The sequence below is a fragment of the Ranitomeya imitator genome, chromosome 6 (assembly GCF_032444005.1).
Source record: "Ranitomeya imitator isolate aRanImi1 chromosome 6, aRanImi1.pri, whole genome shotgun sequence".
NCBI lineage: Eukaryota > Metazoa > Chordata > Amphibia > Anura > Dendrobatidae > Ranitomeya > Ranitomeya imitator.
The window spans coordinates 553,128,263-553,145,792 of record NC_091287.1 but is presented as its reverse complement, the minus strand read 5'-3'; the positions used below and the strand labels follow the sequence as shown (position 1 = coordinate 553,145,792).

General features: G+C 45.7%; 1 protein-coding gene across 5 annotated transcripts in view; it reads left to right on the top strand.

Moving 5' to 3' along the window:
* Positions 1 to 17,530, top strand: part of TSNARE1 (t-SNARE domain containing 1) — a 348,915-nt gene that overhangs the window by 183,276 nt on the left and 148,109 nt on the right. For 2 of the 5 annotated variants that reach the window (XM_069731990.1, XM_069731989.1), the window contains 2 exons: positions 649 to 721; positions 4,923 to 5,005. In XM_069731990.1, coding sequence (XP_069588091.1) covers positions 649 to 721; positions 4,923 to 5,005 — 156 coding nt within the window. Of the gene's footprint in view, positions 1 to 648; positions 722 to 4,922; positions 5,006 to 12,280; positions 12,729 to 13,028; positions 13,842 to 17,530 lie in introns of those variants that run through there. The other 3 variants (XM_069731986.1, XM_069731987.1, XM_069731988.1) reach the window with 3 other exon arrangements.

Sequence of the window (17,530 nt, the reverse complement as noted above, 5' to 3'; positions counted from 1 at the left end):
CAGTGTGAACGTTGCAAGATTACTAATTGTATTGTTAATAAAGCTTGTCACATGAAAAATAAAACATGTCCAAATTATATTTTTATAAAAAGACAAATAACACTAAAACCTGATGTAAATAATTGGTTATTCTCTCACCACACGTTCCCTTTAAATGTGAGATTCATATCCCATCAGGATATTAGTAAGTGGGTGGGGGGTTAATAGATTAGATTTGGCCATTAACCCCCCCCCCCCCCCCCCGCTTCCCCCCCTCACTCACCTTTTCTGCTTTCGTGGTCTCTGACGTCGATGCTTTGCAGGACGTTTTTGGTTGGGTTTTCGGAGTCCCGGTGCTGCCCCTCCTTTATAGTTTGGTCGTGCTAGTAATGGTGACCTATAGAGCTGTGTGCCCCATGATGGTCGATGCCAGGCTTCGCCCCCACATCACCGTACATTAGACCCCTTACTGGTTTCTCAGTGTGAGGTCTCCGTAGTCACTCCGGGTCCATCGCCCCATCACATCGCAGGACGTGCCCGGTACCGGACCTTTGTATCACAGAGGGCAGCGACCCTGTCGGTTCCGTTACATGTAGAGCTGCATTCCGACTCCGTCACTAATCGCCTCTTCTCATCCCGTTGGTTATGTTTTTCTTTTCTTTTTTGCAGAGTGATATGTTGGATGTCAATCAGATAATGAAAGATTTGGCATCTATAGTGTATGATCAAGGTCAGGATATAGGTACGTGTACAATCTGCTTTATTACGGGTTTATTATGTGTTTTATTATTCACCTGATTTAGTGGCCGATATTTTCTGAGATAAATGCACATTTTCTTCCGGTCCTCATTGCCGTCTGTGTGCGGCTGAGAAACGTTGCATATATTTTGCTTTACAATAAGGATTTTAATCCAATCACATCCAGAGCTGCATTGAAATGTTTGGAATGTAAAGCATTCTTTTTTTTTTTAGTAAATAATCAACATTTTTTTTTTTACTAATTCTGCATTTTTTATTCTAATTTTTACTTGATTGTGGAAGCTGAAATCTTAGCTGAACTGCTCTGCTCTGGGAATGACATCTGGATGTAAGAAACGTCAGTTGGATGGCAGAGTGCTGTGGGCATGCATGGTGATGGTTTCGGAGAGTGCTGGTGGGCATGCTCTGCCACATTATGGGACACTTGTGGGCATGCATGGTGATGGTTTGGAGGGTGCTGGTGGGCAGGCTCTGCCACATTATGGGACACTTGTGGGCATGCATGGTGATGGTTTCGGAGAGTGCTGGTGGGCAGGCTCTACCACATTATGGGACACTTGTGGGCATGCATGGTGATGGTTTGGAGAGTGCTGGTGGGCATGCTCTGCCACATTATGGGACACTTGTGGGCATGCATGGTGATGGTTTCGGAGAGTGCTGGCGATCATGCTCTACCACATTATGGGACACTTGTGGGCATGCATGGTGATGGTTTGGAGAGTGCTGGTGGGCATGCTCTGCCACATTATGGGACACTTGTGGGCATGCATGGTGATGGTTTCGGAGAGTGCTGGTGGGCATGCTCTGCCACATTATGGGACACTTGTGGGCATGCATGGTGATGGTTTGGAGAGTGCTGGTGGGCATGCTCTGCCACATTATGGGACACTTGTGGGCATGCATGGTGATGGTTTGGAGGGTGCTGGTGGGCAGGCTCTGCCACATTATGGGACACTTGTGGGCATGCATGGTGATGGTTTGGAGGGTGCTGGTGGGCAGGCTCTGCCACATTATGGGACACTTGTGGGCATGCATGGTGATGGTTTGGAGGGTGCTGGTGGGCAGGCTCTGCCACATTATGGGACACTTGTGGGCATGCATGGTGATGGTTTGGAGGGTGCTGGTGGGCAGGCTCTGCCACATTATGGGACACTTGTGGGCATGCATGGTGATGGTTTGGAGGGTGCTGGTGGGCAGGCTCTGCCACATTATGGGACACTTGTGGGCATGCATGGTGATGGTTTCGGAGAGTGCTGGCGATCATGCTCTACCACATTATGGGACACTTGTGGGCATGCATGGTGATGGTTTCGGAGAGTGCTGGTGGGCATGCTCTGCCACATTATGGGACACTTGTGGGCATGCATGGTGATGGTTTGGAGGGTGCTGGTGGGCAGGCTCTGCCACATTATGGGACACTTGTGGGCATGCATGGTGATGGTTTGGAGGGTGCTGGTGGGCAGGCTCTGCCACATTATGGGACACTTGTGGGCATGCATGGTGATGGTTTGGAGGGTGCTGGTGGGCAGGCTCTGCCACATTATGGGACACTTGTGGGCATGCATGGTGATGGTTTCGGAGAGTGCTGGCGATCATGCTCTACCACATTATGGGACACTTGTGGGCATGCATGGTGATGGTTTCGGAGAGTGCTGGTGGGCATGCTCTGCCACATTATGGGACACTTGTGGGCATGCATGGTGATGGTTTCGGAGTGCGCTGGAGGGCATGCTCTGCCACATTATGGGACACTTGTGGGCATGCATGGTGATGGTTTGGAGGGTGCTGGTGGGCAGGCTCTGCCACATTATGGGACACTTGTGGGCATGCATGGTGATGGTTTGGAGGGTGCTGGTGGGCAGGCTCTGCCACATTATGGGACACTTGTGGGCATGCATGGTGATGGTTTGGAGGGTGCTGGTGGGCAGGCTCTGCCACATTATGGGACACTTGTGGGCATGCATGGTGATGGTTTGGAGGGTGCTGGTGGGCAGGCTCTGCCACATTATGGGACACTTGTGGGCATGCATGGTGATGGTTTCGGAGCGTGCTGGAGGGCATGCTCTGCCACATTATGGGACACTTGTGGGCATGCATGGTGATGGTTTGGAGGGTGCTGGTGGGCAGGCTCTGCCACATTATGGGACACTTGTGGGCATGCATGGTGTTGGTTTGGAGGGTGCTGGTGGGCAGGCTCTGCCACATTAGGGGACACTTGTGGGCATGCAAGGTGATGGTTTGGAGGGTGCTGGTGGGCAGGCTCTGCCATATTAGGGGACACTTGTGGGCATGCTCGGTGATGGTTTCGGAGCGTGCTGGCGATCATCCTCTGCCACATTATGGGCCACTTGTGGGCATGCGTGGTGATGGTTTGGAGGGTGCTGGAGGGCATTCTCTGCCACATTATGGGACACTTGTGGGCATGCTCAGTGATGGTTTCGGAGAGTGCTGATTATCATGCTCTCACATTATGGGACACTTGTGGGCATGCTCGGTGATGGTTTCGGAGAGTGCTGGTGGGCATGCTCTGTCACATTATGGGACACTTGTGGGCATGCTCGGTGATGGCTCAGAGAGTGCTGGTGGGCATGCTCTGTCACATTATGGGACACTTGTGGGCATGCTCGGTGATGGCTCAGAGAGTGCTGGTGGGCATGCTCTGTCACATTATGGGACACTTGTGGGCATGCTCGGTGATGGTTCGGAGAGTGCTGGCGATCATGCTCTGCCACATTATGGGACACTTGTGGGCATGCTCGGTGATGGTTCGGAGAGTGCTGGTGGGCATGCTCTGCCACATTATGGGACACTTGTGTGCATGCTCGGTGATGGTTCGGAGAGTGCTGGTGGGCATGCTCTGCCACATTATGGGACACTTGTGGGCATGCTCTGTGATGGTTCGGAGAGTGCTGGTGGGCATGCTCTGCCACATTATGAGACACTTGTGGGCATGCACGGAGAGTGCTGGTGGGCATGCTCTGCCATATTATAGGACACTTGTGGGCATGCTCGGTGATGGTTCGGAGAGTGCTGGTGATCATGCTCTGCCACATTATGGGCCACTTGTGGGCATGCGCGGAGAGTGCTGGTGGGCATGCTCTGCCACATTATGAGACACTTGTGGGCATGCACGGAGAGTGCTGGTGGGCATGCTCTGCCACATTATGAGACACTTGTGGGCATGCTCGGAGAGTGCTGGTGGGCATGCTCTGCCATATTATAGGACACTTGTGGGCATGCTCTGTGATGGTTCGGAGAGTGCTGGAGGGCATGCTCTGCCACATTATGGGACACTTGTGGGCATGCACGGAGAGTGCTGGTGGGCATGCTCTGCCACATTATGGGCCACTTGTGGGCATGCTCGGTGATGGTTTGGAGAGTGCTGGTGGGCATGCTCTGCCACATTATGGGCCACTTGTGGGCATGCTCGGTGATGGTTTGGAGAGTGCTGGTGGGCATGCTCTGCCACATTATGGGACACTTGTGGGCATGCTCGGTGATGGTTCGGAGAGTGCTGGTGGGCATGCTCTGTCACATTATGGGACACTTGTGGGCATGCTCGGTGATGGTTTGGAGAGTGCTGGTGGGCATGCTCTGCCACATTATGGGACACTTGTGGGCATGCTCGGTGATGGTTCGGAGAGTGCTGGTGATCATGCTCTGCCACATTATGGGCCACTTGTGGGCATGCTCGGTGATGGTTTCGGAGAGTGCTGTCGCTGTGACAGCCTTTTTCTTGTGATTACACCATTAGATGATTTAGCACAGGTGATGGAGCCATAAGCCTATTGTGCAGACTTCCCACAAATTACAATCGACAGGTAGCATTTTTTTGCAGCTTTGAATGTGACTAGAGTATAAACAGTATTACTACAGGTCGGATCAAAATAATAAAAGCAAAATATTTGCCAGGGCTGACGCTGCTTGTTTGTAATTTAACCTGTGGCATGCTGGTCACAAGTGGCGCTCAGGACGTCCCCCTCGCAGGTCGGAGCCCGCTGGGAAGGCGCAGGGTCGGACGTCGCTCCGTCTCCTTCGCGCTAATTGATATGGTGGCAATAGATTGAGGGGGCGAGAATCCACGCTCCACATTAATGGTATTAGCGGCGTCCGGCGTCTCTCGTCACTGTCCTATCGTGCCGCAGATACGCTCACGTCTAACGCTCTGTCCTGGATTTTTACAGATAGCATTGAAGCCAATATTGAGACGGCGTCATCTCATGTAGAATCTGCCAATCGCCACTTGGCCAAAGCAAGTCAGCACCAAGTAAGTAAGATTAGAGCCGCGGTATCAGTGCCGCGCAGGCACAATACACCACACAAGCTGCTTAGTCCTTCCTCGCTGCCAAAAAAAATCCTCATTGTGACATGAAATATGTGAAATTGTCCCCTCCATACAGCTGCAGAGCATCTCCTGTCCATGATTACAGGTCTTGGAACGGGTGGGATTGGGGTCTTCAGCTCATTAGCCGCTGATTGGGGACCACGAGAGCCAAGGGGTGAACCCGACTGTCCGCAATCTTATTAGGGGGCTGCATTATGGCTATATGGGGGTGTTGGCTCAGTAATATTAGACATGGTGCTCGTAGACCGGCCGCTAAATCGCCATCACTCCATATTGTCACCACTTTTTTTGCATAAGAATAAATGTCCAATAAAACAAAAAGAAAAAAAGTGAGCTGCACAGCTGCAGAATCCAAAGAGACGCTGAATGGAGACTTTCAGTAAGTGGTAATCCAATACATAAACGGAGGTGCTCGCGTGAAAATGAGAGATCAAATCATGGTAAATCATAGAACAAACGCGGAAGCACTCACCGGTCCTGTAGCCAGAAGTTCCTTTATTCAAATATAGACAAACATCTTCACGGCTCGGGGGAACAGGGCAGTGAGAGGAGTGTGCAGGAGGAGACGACGGCCGTTTCGCGCTTGAAACAGCGCTTCTACAGGTCCCGTAGAAGTGCTGTTTCAAGCGCGAAACGGCCGTCGTCTCCTCCTGCACACTCCTCTCACTGCCCTGTTCCCCCGAGCCGTGAAGATGTTTGTCTATATTTGAATAAAGGAACTTCTGACTACAGGACCGGTGAGTGCTGCCGCGTTTGTTCTATGATTTACCATAAGAATAAATGTCTCTATAACCAGTGACAGATCGATAACCCGGCATCAGTGCAGAGCGACCGATCGATAACCCGGCGTCAGTGCAGAGCGACCAATCGATAACCCGATGAAAGGATTCCCACGGCACGGACGCCACTCGGTGACCAGATTTACAGGCCTTGCCCTGTGGCGGCGAACGTCCTATGGGCGATTCCGCCAAGGTGCCAGATGCGGGCGGCTCTACCATTAGGAATAATTCAGGAAGGCCAGATATGAGGACACAGGACTGGAGTCCGCTTCCAAGGTGTTTACCAGATGTGGCCAAATATACAGGGGGTACTTACTTTTTTCATCTACACGTTTTTCTGTAGCTGCATTAATAACAAAAAAAATAAAATTTCTGCTAATAAAAATGGTGTTCGTTGTGAGCACTAAAATCATAAATGGAGGGAGAGCGGTATACTGAGGGTCAGTGATGTAGAAAGTGCTGTACTATGGGGGAGAGCAGTATACTGAGGGTCAGTGATGTAGAAAGTGCTGTACTATGGGGGAGAGCAGTATACTGAGGGTCAGTGATGGTGTAGAAGGTGCTGTTCTATGGGGGAGAGCGGTATACAGAGGGTCAGTGATGGTGTAGAAGGTGCTGTTCTATGGGGGAGAGCGGTATACAGAGGGTCAGTGATGGTGTAGACCAGGGGTGTCAAACTGCATTCCTCGAGGGCCTCAAACCATGCGTGTTTTCAAGATTTCCTTAGCATTGCACAAGGTGCTGCAATCATTCTCTGCAGGTGATTATCACCTGTGCAATGCAAGGAAATCCTGAAAACATGACCTGTTTGCAGCCCTCGAGGAATGCAGTTTGACACCCCTGGTGTAGACGGTGTTGTACTATGGAGGGAGAGCTGTATACAGAGGGTCAGTGATGGTGTAGAAAGTGCTGTACTATGGGGGAAAGCGGTATACAGAGGGTCAGTGATGGTGTAGACGGTGCTGTACTGTGTAGTGACAGCAGTATACAGAGGATCAGTGATGCGTAGCAGATGCTGTACTCTGGCACTTGCTATGTGCCGCCTGTTGCCTCTTCTTCATCCTTCTCTTCCTCCTCTTCCTCCTTCCTCCTTTTCTTCTTCCTCTTCTTCCTTTTCTTCCTCCTTTTCTTCCTCCTCCTTTTCTTCTTCCTCCTCTTCCTCTTCTTCTTCCTCCTCTTCTTCCTCTTCTTCTTCCTCTTCTTCTTCCTCTTCTTCTTCCTCTTCTTTTTCCTCTTCTTCCTCTTCTTCCTCTTCCTCTTTTTCCTCTTCCTCTTTTTCCTCTTCCTCTTTTTCCTCTTCCTCTTTTTCCTCTTCCCCTTTTTCCTCTTCCTCTTTTTCCTCTTCCTCTTTTTCCTCTTCCTCTTCTTCCTCTTCTTCCTCTTCCTCTTGTTCTTCCTCTTCCTCCTCTTCTTCCTCCTCTTCTTCTTCTTCCTCTTCTTCCCCTTCTTCTTCCTCTTCTCCCTCTTCTTCTTCTTCCTCTTCTTCCTCTTTCTTCCTCTTGCTCTTCCTCTTACTCCTCCTCCCTGGTGACTTAGAGGAATTCTCCATCACTTGTCACCCATCACCCTCCATGTTATGTTTGATCCAGGAGTAGCCCCATTTGACAGTGTAGACCATGTCCCCCTGGATTTCGGAGCCCGCGGTCGTCCTCTGCTCCGTGGCTGCGGCCCGGCTCACGTTTCTTAGGCCGCACTTTTCATTCTGAACACAAGACTTGGTTTGTTAGAAGATGAGAGATTTTATTTTGTTGGAAACAGGTGTGGATTTTTTTCCTTTTTTTTTTTCTACCAGGATAAAATGTTGTTCCCTTTTTATATTTTACAATGCGGTTATGTTTTCGTCTGTAGAACTTTCTGATTAGGTTGAGTAAAGTTTAGATGAAGTTTGTGTAAACTTCTGTGCCTGACATACAGAGGAGGCGCAGCCCTCAGCCCGTCTGTCACATTGGCTTTTTTTTATTTTATTTGCTGCAGTTTCAAAGCTTGTATCAGGATCCACCATTTTTGGGGGGTTCGTGTTGTGACCGGACTCTCGGTTTACCAACATTAATTAGGAGACTCCGTCACCTGCTCAGACATGGGCAATGTTTGCTCTTATTTTATTCCCACTGTTCTCTGAGTTTTATTTTATATATATATATAAATCTGCCATAGAGTTCCAGAGAAATGAGCATTTTTGTTTATTACTCTTTTTTATGATTTTTATCCAGGGGTGTGGCTTACAGAGAATCTAAAGACCCGCCCCCGAGGATCCTACGAGCCCCGCCTCCTTCATAACTGTAAATAAGAAGGTCCTTATCTCCGGAACCGTATGGTGCATTGGAAAACTAAAAAAAAATAAACCTGAATATTTGGGGGGCAACAGAAAAAAGAGGAGCAATATCTGTCCCCTCTAAGTCCTAGTAGAGGGAGTGTGGCTTTATCCGACTTTGTAACGTTGATATTTAATAAGCGGCTGCAGATGTTCCGGGCGCCGGTGAAACAATCAGATCGGCTCAATATAAAGTAATTAAAATTCATTAACGAACGAAGAAGAAAGAAGCCTCCTCCTCCTCCTCCTCCTCCCCCCTACACTTATCATATGTCGGGGTTTAGTGGCCGAGCAGCGGAGATGAAAGCGCCTACCTGGAGCCTTCACTCCGTGAATTATACATGCGCGCTCCTCGGGAGACGCCACCATCTGCTCCTGGAAAGGTCGCTCGTTTGAAGTCCTTGTCACTTTAGTTTACTTTATCGAAAAATATATGACGCTCCTGATATTTCCATATTCAGTGATTCTGGGAGCCCGGGCCGCTCCGTCGGGGCATCGGCGCGATGTTTTGTTTATTTGTTTTTAAAGGGTGATACAATGTATCAATATATATATTTATGTCCATTTGGGTAACAGTACATGGAGATTTATATTTCTTTTTATCGTTTTTGTTGCTCCATTTACATTCACAATTCAGATATATATTTTTTTTGTTTCTGTTCGTAGCTCACATCTTTCAGCGACCCTTCAGGTTCAGTGTCTGCACACTAACCTGTTTATCATGATAGATAATCTCTTGAGTTGGATGCCATCCGTTTGATATCATTTTTTTTTTTTTTTTTTTTTTGTGATCCAAGAGGGGGGTATCAGGGCTCCGCTTGGGAAACCAGAGGGTCTATTAAAGCATTCGGGTCCTCAGTACTTAGAGCAAATAGTAACCAGGAGAATTTTGATTTCTGCTCTGGAGGGAACTAATGCACCAGATGTTGCTTTATCATTTAGTATACAAAATCGAGTGAGTGAACGGGACCTCCGTGGCTGCCCGGGTAACCTCAGATGATCCCCCTGATGGTTTCCATACGGTTCCTTTCCACAGGCCCATTTGGGGTTGATTAGATTCAGGCCCCTTCAGTCGGCTCATTATGGCTCAGAAAGTTTGAGCAGGATCAACTCCGTTTTACTTTAGGTTTGTGTCCAGATACTATTTTATGAGACATGGCTGTAAAACGTCAGTAGGAGTGATGCCAGCTACAGTTCTTTAAAAAATAAAAATAAAAAAAAGTCACAGTTTGGCTTTTCCAGACTGTCTCCTGCATCACTGGCTGCAGAATGAGTTACATGAGGATCCATCAGTGAGCTCCTACTAACGTGGAACTTGGGATTCCGTCTTTATTTTTTTTTTTCTTTAGCCGATTTCTGACAACATCAAATTGAAGATGTGAAGTGGTAAGAAAGCTGCTGAAATTAAATCGGAAAGAGCTCACTGATTTTCCTAAACTCATTCTGCAGCCGGCAATGTAAAAACGGTGCGAAATACATGCACTAAACAAAAATACTCCCCAAAAGTGAGCGGATACATTAATACTGTCACCCAGGAATATTCTGGGATGGATCGCCCCCTTTATCCCCGTTTAGTTGTGGCAGTCATCTTGTTACTTACATTATGATAGAATCCTGAGAACCTGAGACGGATCCTTTCTAGGGGAGGTGCTTGTTGTTCCAATTGAGAGGAACAAGGAGTTGAAGGTTCGTTTTTCTAACTTTTACTCCTCCTCTCCGTGTGTAAAGCTCACGCCTGTCATACTTATGGAAAAGTGTCATCTTCAAAACCTATTCACTCTGTAATCGGCAAAATCTGTCCTATATTCTTATGTTGTGCTAAACGGAAACCGTGAACAAGTAGTTCTGCAGCACTGTCACTCTTAAAGATGAAGCTGTGTTGCAACCATCTGTAGCCAAGAGCTCTGCTGTGCAGGAAAAAATGGTGGTTACTGAGCTTTATAGAGAGAGGGACATATACACTAAAAGACAGAGCTGCTGCTTTCTACTACATTAGTATCACCATAGTGCTGGGTTCACATCTACACTGCTCAGTGCTAGTCACATCTACACTGCTCAGTTCTGGGTTCACTTCTACACGGCTCAGTGCTGGGTTCACATCTACATTGCTCAGTGCTGAATTTAAATCTACACTGCTCAGTGCTGGATTCACTTCTACACGGCTCAGTTCTGGGTTCACATCTACACTGCTCAGTGCTGGATTCACTTCTACACGGCTCAGTGCTGGATTCACTTCTACACGGCTCAGTGCTGAATTCACTTCTACACGGCTCAGTGCTGAATTCACTTCTACACGACTCAGTGCTGAATTCACATCTACACGGCTCAGTGCTGGGTTCACATCTACACTGCTTAGTACTAGTCACATCTACATTGCTCAGTGCTGGATTCAAATCTACACTGCTCAGTGCTGGATTCACATCTACACTGCTCAGTTCTGGGTTCACATCTACACTGTTCAGTGCTGGGTTCACATCTACACTGTTCAGTGCTGGGTTCACATCTACACTGTTCAGTGCTGGATTCACATCTACACTGTTCAGTGCTGGATTCACATCTACACTGTTCAGTGTTGGATTCACATCTACACTGTTCAGTGCTGGATTCACATCTATACTGCTCAGTGCTGGATTCACATCTACACTGCTCAGTGCTAGATTCACAACTACATGGCTCAGTGCTGGATTCACATCTACACTGCTCAGTGCTGCCGATAATGTCCTCCATGCTGCTGTTGCTATTGAATATGTGCTGTGTAAAGACAGGAATCCCTCATGTCTGTGTGTGCTGTGTATAGGAGGCAACATAGCAAATAGTATCTACTCACTAGCTCAGAGACAACTGATTAGAGAGAGAGAGCCTGTGAAGGGCAAAAATGCAGTTGGAACATCATTGTGTACACACACTACAACTTGTTGTGAAAAGTTACCAAACTATAAGTACTTTTAAATAAGGTCTTTTTTTCTGATCTGTCATAGATTCATAGTTTGAGAACCCCCTCCAGCTGCTGTTCTCTTGCACTTGCGATGCCCACTGACCCAGTTGGGCCATTACTACTGGTGAGAATGAAGTCAATGTTTATCAGTAGAATTGTCTAGATGAGGGGAGATGTCATGGCCTCTGATTTATCAGACGATTGATTGTACGATCTAATAGTAATATACATTGGGTAGAGTTGATCTTGACGTTTGGCCTGGCGGACGCCTCCTCGGATCTGCACATCGTAAGCTCCGTCCTTCCAACATCATATCTTAAGGCATTATTAAGTGCTCACTAAATAATGTAGCTGGAGACGCCAGACATTCCTAGAAATTAACAGCCTCCTTAATGCCTTTTAATTGCTCCGGCCGTGATGGATTTTAGTGCCGCAGTGCAGCCTTCCTTCATCATTTTTGTGGCTAAATCTGTTTATAAAACACATAAGTTCGTCCAATAAAAAGACGTCGTAAACGGTTATTAGCCGCCCGTAAAATAGAGTAGACAATATCTCGGCCCTTAGGATGGTGAGTATTTTGTTTAATTTTTTTTTTTCCTACGGGTCATTCCATAAAGTAAGGAAACTCTTAAGATGATTCAGTGATAGTCTGTGTAGAGAACGGTTGTTTTTTGTTGTTTTTATACTTTGATTAAAAAATAAAAAAATGGGGGATGGGCAGATATTTTTGAGGGCTAAGCATGACTTACAAGTCTTCAGGAATATTCCACTAATCTGGCATCGAAAAGTCTGCCGTCACCATGAAACCGGTTTGCGGAAGCGGTGACGACAGACTAGTAAGTGTTTGATCCGTTGGGTGACGGACATGGACAGGGCCAATCTTTTCCCCTAGATATGACCCTTGTTTTAATAGCCAAATATTTGGAACAATCTGACGGTCCGTCGTCAGCTTTTTGGCTGCGGATGCCAGACTAAGGGAATTCTTGTTCTGCTAGGTTTCATAAACCTCAACTTTCAAAAAGTTTTGCCTTTGTGGTAAACTTTTTAAAAAGAATGCTGAAAGTTTTGAAGTTTGTTTTGTTCTTTTTTTTTTTTTTTGGTGATACTTTTTTTTTGGAATGAAGTTCTCAAACAGCCCTTCTTGTTTCGTTTTTTTTATTTTTTTTTACAAGAGGCGCAACTTTAGAATGGCCTGCGCACCCCGGAAGAGGAAGGAGAAATTTTCTCCACTCGAACTTGAAATTTTGGTAGCCGAAGTAACAAAAAATCACTCGAAACTCTACGGAAGCGAAAGGGTGAACCTGAGCCAGCCAGCCCGGGAAAGGATCTGGTTAGAAATCGCCAAGAAAATCAACGCCGTGGCCCGATCTCCGAGAACCACTAGAGACTTGAGGAGGCGGTGGGATGACATGAAAAGACGGACTAAGGAGAAACTGGCCATCATTAAACGGTCAGTGGTGTCTTCAGGTGGTATGACCCGGAACTGTAGCCCTTCCGCCCTCCATAATGACACAAATAGTGACGTTTATCCCGGATATGGAATCGACGACGACGATGACGACCACGACGAAATCGATGTGGAACTTGACGCCCCACATATAGCTCTGGAGCTTCAGTCAGGTAAAAACGTCTGGAGCAACCAAAGCTCTTGGACTTACAGATGGTGGCAAAGGGTTAGACCTTTCGAGTGGTTTTTGCGCTTCTTTTTTTGTCATAGCTCTATTTTAACGTCATATTGTGCGTTGGGAGGTGTAATAGTCGGGTTCCATAAATTTGTAATTTAGTTACTTTTGGATAGTGATTTTGCGTTGGTCCTCTTTTTGGACCCAACTTTTTTTTGGCGGGAGGGGGGGGGGGGGTGCATTTTTATTTTTATTTTTTTAAGTTAGTAATTTTATTTTATATTTTTAATTCCCACAGATGAAGAGGAAAATGGCCCTGGTTGTACATGGGTACCTCTAAAAACAATAGAAATGGCTATTCACGAGCCCGACGTGTCTGATCATCCGGTGATCATTCAGACCTCCGCGTCTTCTCCGTCTCCTCCGTCTTCCCCTCAGAACCGGACGAAGTCGACCTACGCCAGGAGACTTTCCGCAGGCGCCCCTCACCACCCGCGGAGGAATCACGAAATCTCCGACTTTGAAAAACAACTGATGGAAAGTCAGATACAACAGAACGCGCTTTTGACGTCTTGGTACCAGCAGCAGACGTCCCTCATGGTCCAGCAGAACCTCATACTGGAGAACCTGGTGGAGCAGAGCCGACGCTTGGCCGACAACGTGGAGCTCTTAAACCGGACCTTGGAAAAAATGGTGGACGGTAACCATTTACACAGGGAGACTGTTCATTTCGTACAGGAACGTAAGCAAGCTCCTCCTCCTGCCGCTCGGCCCAACCCCCGAGGAGCCGGCGGCGAGTCAGGAGGTCCATCGGGAGTGGAAGCATACTCCGGTATGATCTTGAAAGTTGAAGAAGAATTGTAAACTTTTTTTTTTTTGTCCTATGGAAAAAAAAAGACTTTTTAGAACAATTTTTGTATTCACGGACAATTGACATTTTTTTTTTTTTGCTAGATACTTTCCTTATACATTGCATATATTGAGACATTTTTATAGGTCGTGAGATACCCCGCTCGTATTTTCTATCAGGATTTATCGTTTTTTTTTTGCGAGAATATATTTTGTATTTGTTCTTTTTATTCTCAGATAATATTTTTTCATACATAAATTTAAAAAAAAAAAAAAATTAAGAAAAGTAAGAAAAAAAAAATATTGTACCCAAACGTATTTTATCCTGCTGAATAAGTAAGTCCAACCGAACCCGTAAGCGTTACGGGACTGACGCCATTTCCTAGCAATATGACTCGTCTCCTGGAGGGTTACATATATATATATATATATATTCAGAGACTCTGATTTTTTTTTTTTTTTACAATTTTTTTGATATTAAAAACAACTTTTTTGACCTCCAAACACACAGGTCAGGTCCCGATGACAGTCCACCTTGCCGTCCTTTATTTATATGCAATGCCCAGTTTGGACTGGCACCTTGCACCCATATTTGGGATCAGACGTTTTGGGGGTAGAAAACCCTTTTTTTTTTTTTTTTAGAAACATCTAAGATCTTCGTGTTCATCTTCTATAGAAATGCCTTAAGGAATTGTTAAAGGGGTTGTCCCAGCTTGGCGAGTTAAGCGCGGTGTTGGTCTATAGGAGCACCAGTTCTCCGGTGTTATGGGGGGAGCCTCGGACCCCAGAAGATCACTCACCTCGTACATAACTTGCTAATTTAGGACCACCCGCTTTAAAGTATTTTTGCCCCTAATCCTTCCCCCCCCCCCAAAAAAAAAAAAAAAAAAAACCGACGCGGTCAATGGAGGCAAAAAGGAAGTGTTAGGTTATGTTCACACGTTGCATTTTATGCTTACAAAAAGCTGATTTTATTACTTGGCTTTTCTCATTTTTTTTTTTTTTTTTTGTGCAGATTACATGTCTAAAGTTTTTTTTTTGCCGGGTTTTTGCAGTTTCTCACTATTTTCTATGGTAAAAAAAAAAAAAAAAATGCTGCAAGAACACTTAAAAACACTTAAAAAATTGACGCTGCGTCTTTTAAAGAAGCAGCACTTTCCCAATTAACAAGCAATTAGTCCCGTGCGGGAGATTTCTGAAATCTCACAGCTTTTGCCGCTACTGTAAAAAGATCTGCATGAAGAAAATGCGTAAAGAAAACCACAACGTGTGAACATTGCCCTAGACTTAAATCAATAGCGTACTGTCGCTTTAACTGTGATTGCCGTGTGCCTGTCTGAATGAAGCCTTAAAGGGGTCATCCATTTCCGCTGAGTTGAGCATAGCCGGTGATGTCTTGTCTGCAGATATCTGTAAGAACGGGCTGATATCTGCAGATGTAAAGTCATCAGACCCACTCAGCCCCCTGTATATGGGTATTCCCATCCCCAAGATCCTATCCTGATATGTAGTAGGCGTAAAAATAATAATATTAGCAAATACCTCCATTTAGAAATGTAGCGTAGTTCTCCTGATTAGCTATGTTGCTTACCCCATGCGCAGTAGCTCAGGTATCCATGGTTGCGTCCACTCGTATAGTGACAGTTAGTTGTTAGTGGTTGTAACCATAGATACCTATTGCCCTGCACATGATTTAAGCAACACTGCTTATCAGAAGAACTATACTATATTTCTAATTGGAGGTATTTGCTAATATTATTATTATTACACCTACTACATATCGGTTGGGAACTTGGAGATGGGAATATTCCTTTTAACGTTACGTTGAGCTTGTGATCACTGGTTTAGCCAGTGGGTTTCACAGTATTAAAAGCAAATTATTTATAAATGTAAGCGATGGCATTTTCCATCCTGGTTTGGGTTAATAACGAGAAATGTACAATATTAGTGCAAATTATTTCTTAATAATTCACGCAGGAAATCATGTTGCACCTTTTATCCCTTTTTTTTCCTCCGTTGAATATCCCTGTATTATTTTCATCGTTGCACGGTGCAGATCGCATTCTTGTGGTCGGTCTTCAAGATCTGTTACAAAAAAAAAAAGGTGGAAACCCCCTCGAAATATTCAATATTGGTGTCCAGTGTGGCAGAACAAGAGGTTTATGGGTGCAGGAGGGTGATGTATCTCCGCGGCTCCGGCTATATATATATATATATATATATATATATATATATATATATATATATATATATATATATATTATATATATATTATATATATATATATGCCCTGCCCCCGCTGCCACCTTCTATCGACCAATGAATGCGGTTAGGATCTCCCCAGATCTATAATAATCTTTATGCTCCTGTATATAAATTACTTTCTTTTTTTTTTCTATTTTATTTTTTACGTTTACTCTTCTTTCCTGTCTCTTTATTTTCTCTTCCCCTAGTATTTAACCTTATGACATATCCACAATATTCTCTCCCATGGTGCACTGTATTTTTTTTATTTTTTTCTGTTTAATGATTACTTTGGGGGTCTTTCATTATTGGGAGAGTGATATTTCTTTAGTGTTTTTTTTTTTCTTTTGTTTTTGATTATTTTGAAAGTTAACGATTGAAAATAAAATGTTTTTACACTTTTTTTTGTAATTAAAATAAAGTACATTGTATGGCTTGTTGGAACCTGCAGTGCCGCTTCTTAGTGCTTTATATGACTATTCTGGGCTTTATTAGTTTAATTCTATATTGCATGAGAAGGTGCGAAATCTACCTGGTACCAGGTACATGATAAAATTATCACTACCTGCAGCCAACACTAGGGGGAGCTCCCTGTATACAGAGATACATGATAAGATCCTGTCTGCAGCCACCACTAGGGGGAGCTCCCTGTATACAGAGATGCATGATAAGATCCTGTCTGCAGCCACCACTAGGGGGAGCTCCCTGTATACAGAGATACATGATAAGATCCTGTCTGCAGCCACCACTAGGGGGAGCTCCCTGTATACAGAGATACATGATAAGATCCTGTCTGCAACCACCACTAGGGGGAGCTCCCTGTATACAGAGATACATGATAAGATTCTGTCTGCAGCCACCACTAGGGGGAGCTCCCTGTATACAGAGATACATGATAAGATCCTGTCTGCAGCCACCACTAGGGGGAGCTCCCTGTATACAGAGATACATGATAAGATCCTGTCTGCAGTCACCACTAGGGGGAGCTCCCTATATACAGAGATACAGGATAAGATCCTGTCTGCAGCCACCACTAGGGGGAGCTCCCTGTATACAGAGATACATGATAAGATCCTGTCTGCAGCCACCACTAGGGGGAGCTCCCTGTATACAGAGATACATGATAAGATCCTGTCTGCAGTCACCACTAGGGGGAGCTCCCTGTATACAGAGATACAGGATAAGATCCTGTCTGCAGCCACCACTAGGGGGAGCTCCCCGTATACAGAGATACATGATAAGATCCTGTCTGCAGCCACCACTAGGGGGAGCTCCCTGTATAAAGAGGTACATGATAAGATCCTGTCTGCAGCCACCACTAGGGGGAGCTCCCTGTATACAGAGATACATGATAATATTCTGTCTGCAGTCACCACTAGGGGGAGCTCCCTGTATACAGAGATACATGATAAGATCCAGTCTGCAGCCACCACTAGGGGGAGCTCCCTGTATACAGAGATACATGATAAGATCCTGTCTGCAGCCACGACTAGGGGGAGCTCCCTGTATACAGAGATACATGATAAGATCCTGTCTGCAGCCACCACTAGGGGGAGCTCCCTGTATATAGAGATACATGATAAGATCCTGTCTGCAGTCACCACTAGGGGGAGCTCCCAATATACAGAGATACATGATAAGATTCTGTCTGCAGTCACCACTAGGGGGAGCTCCCTGTATACAGAGATACATGATAAGATCCTGTCT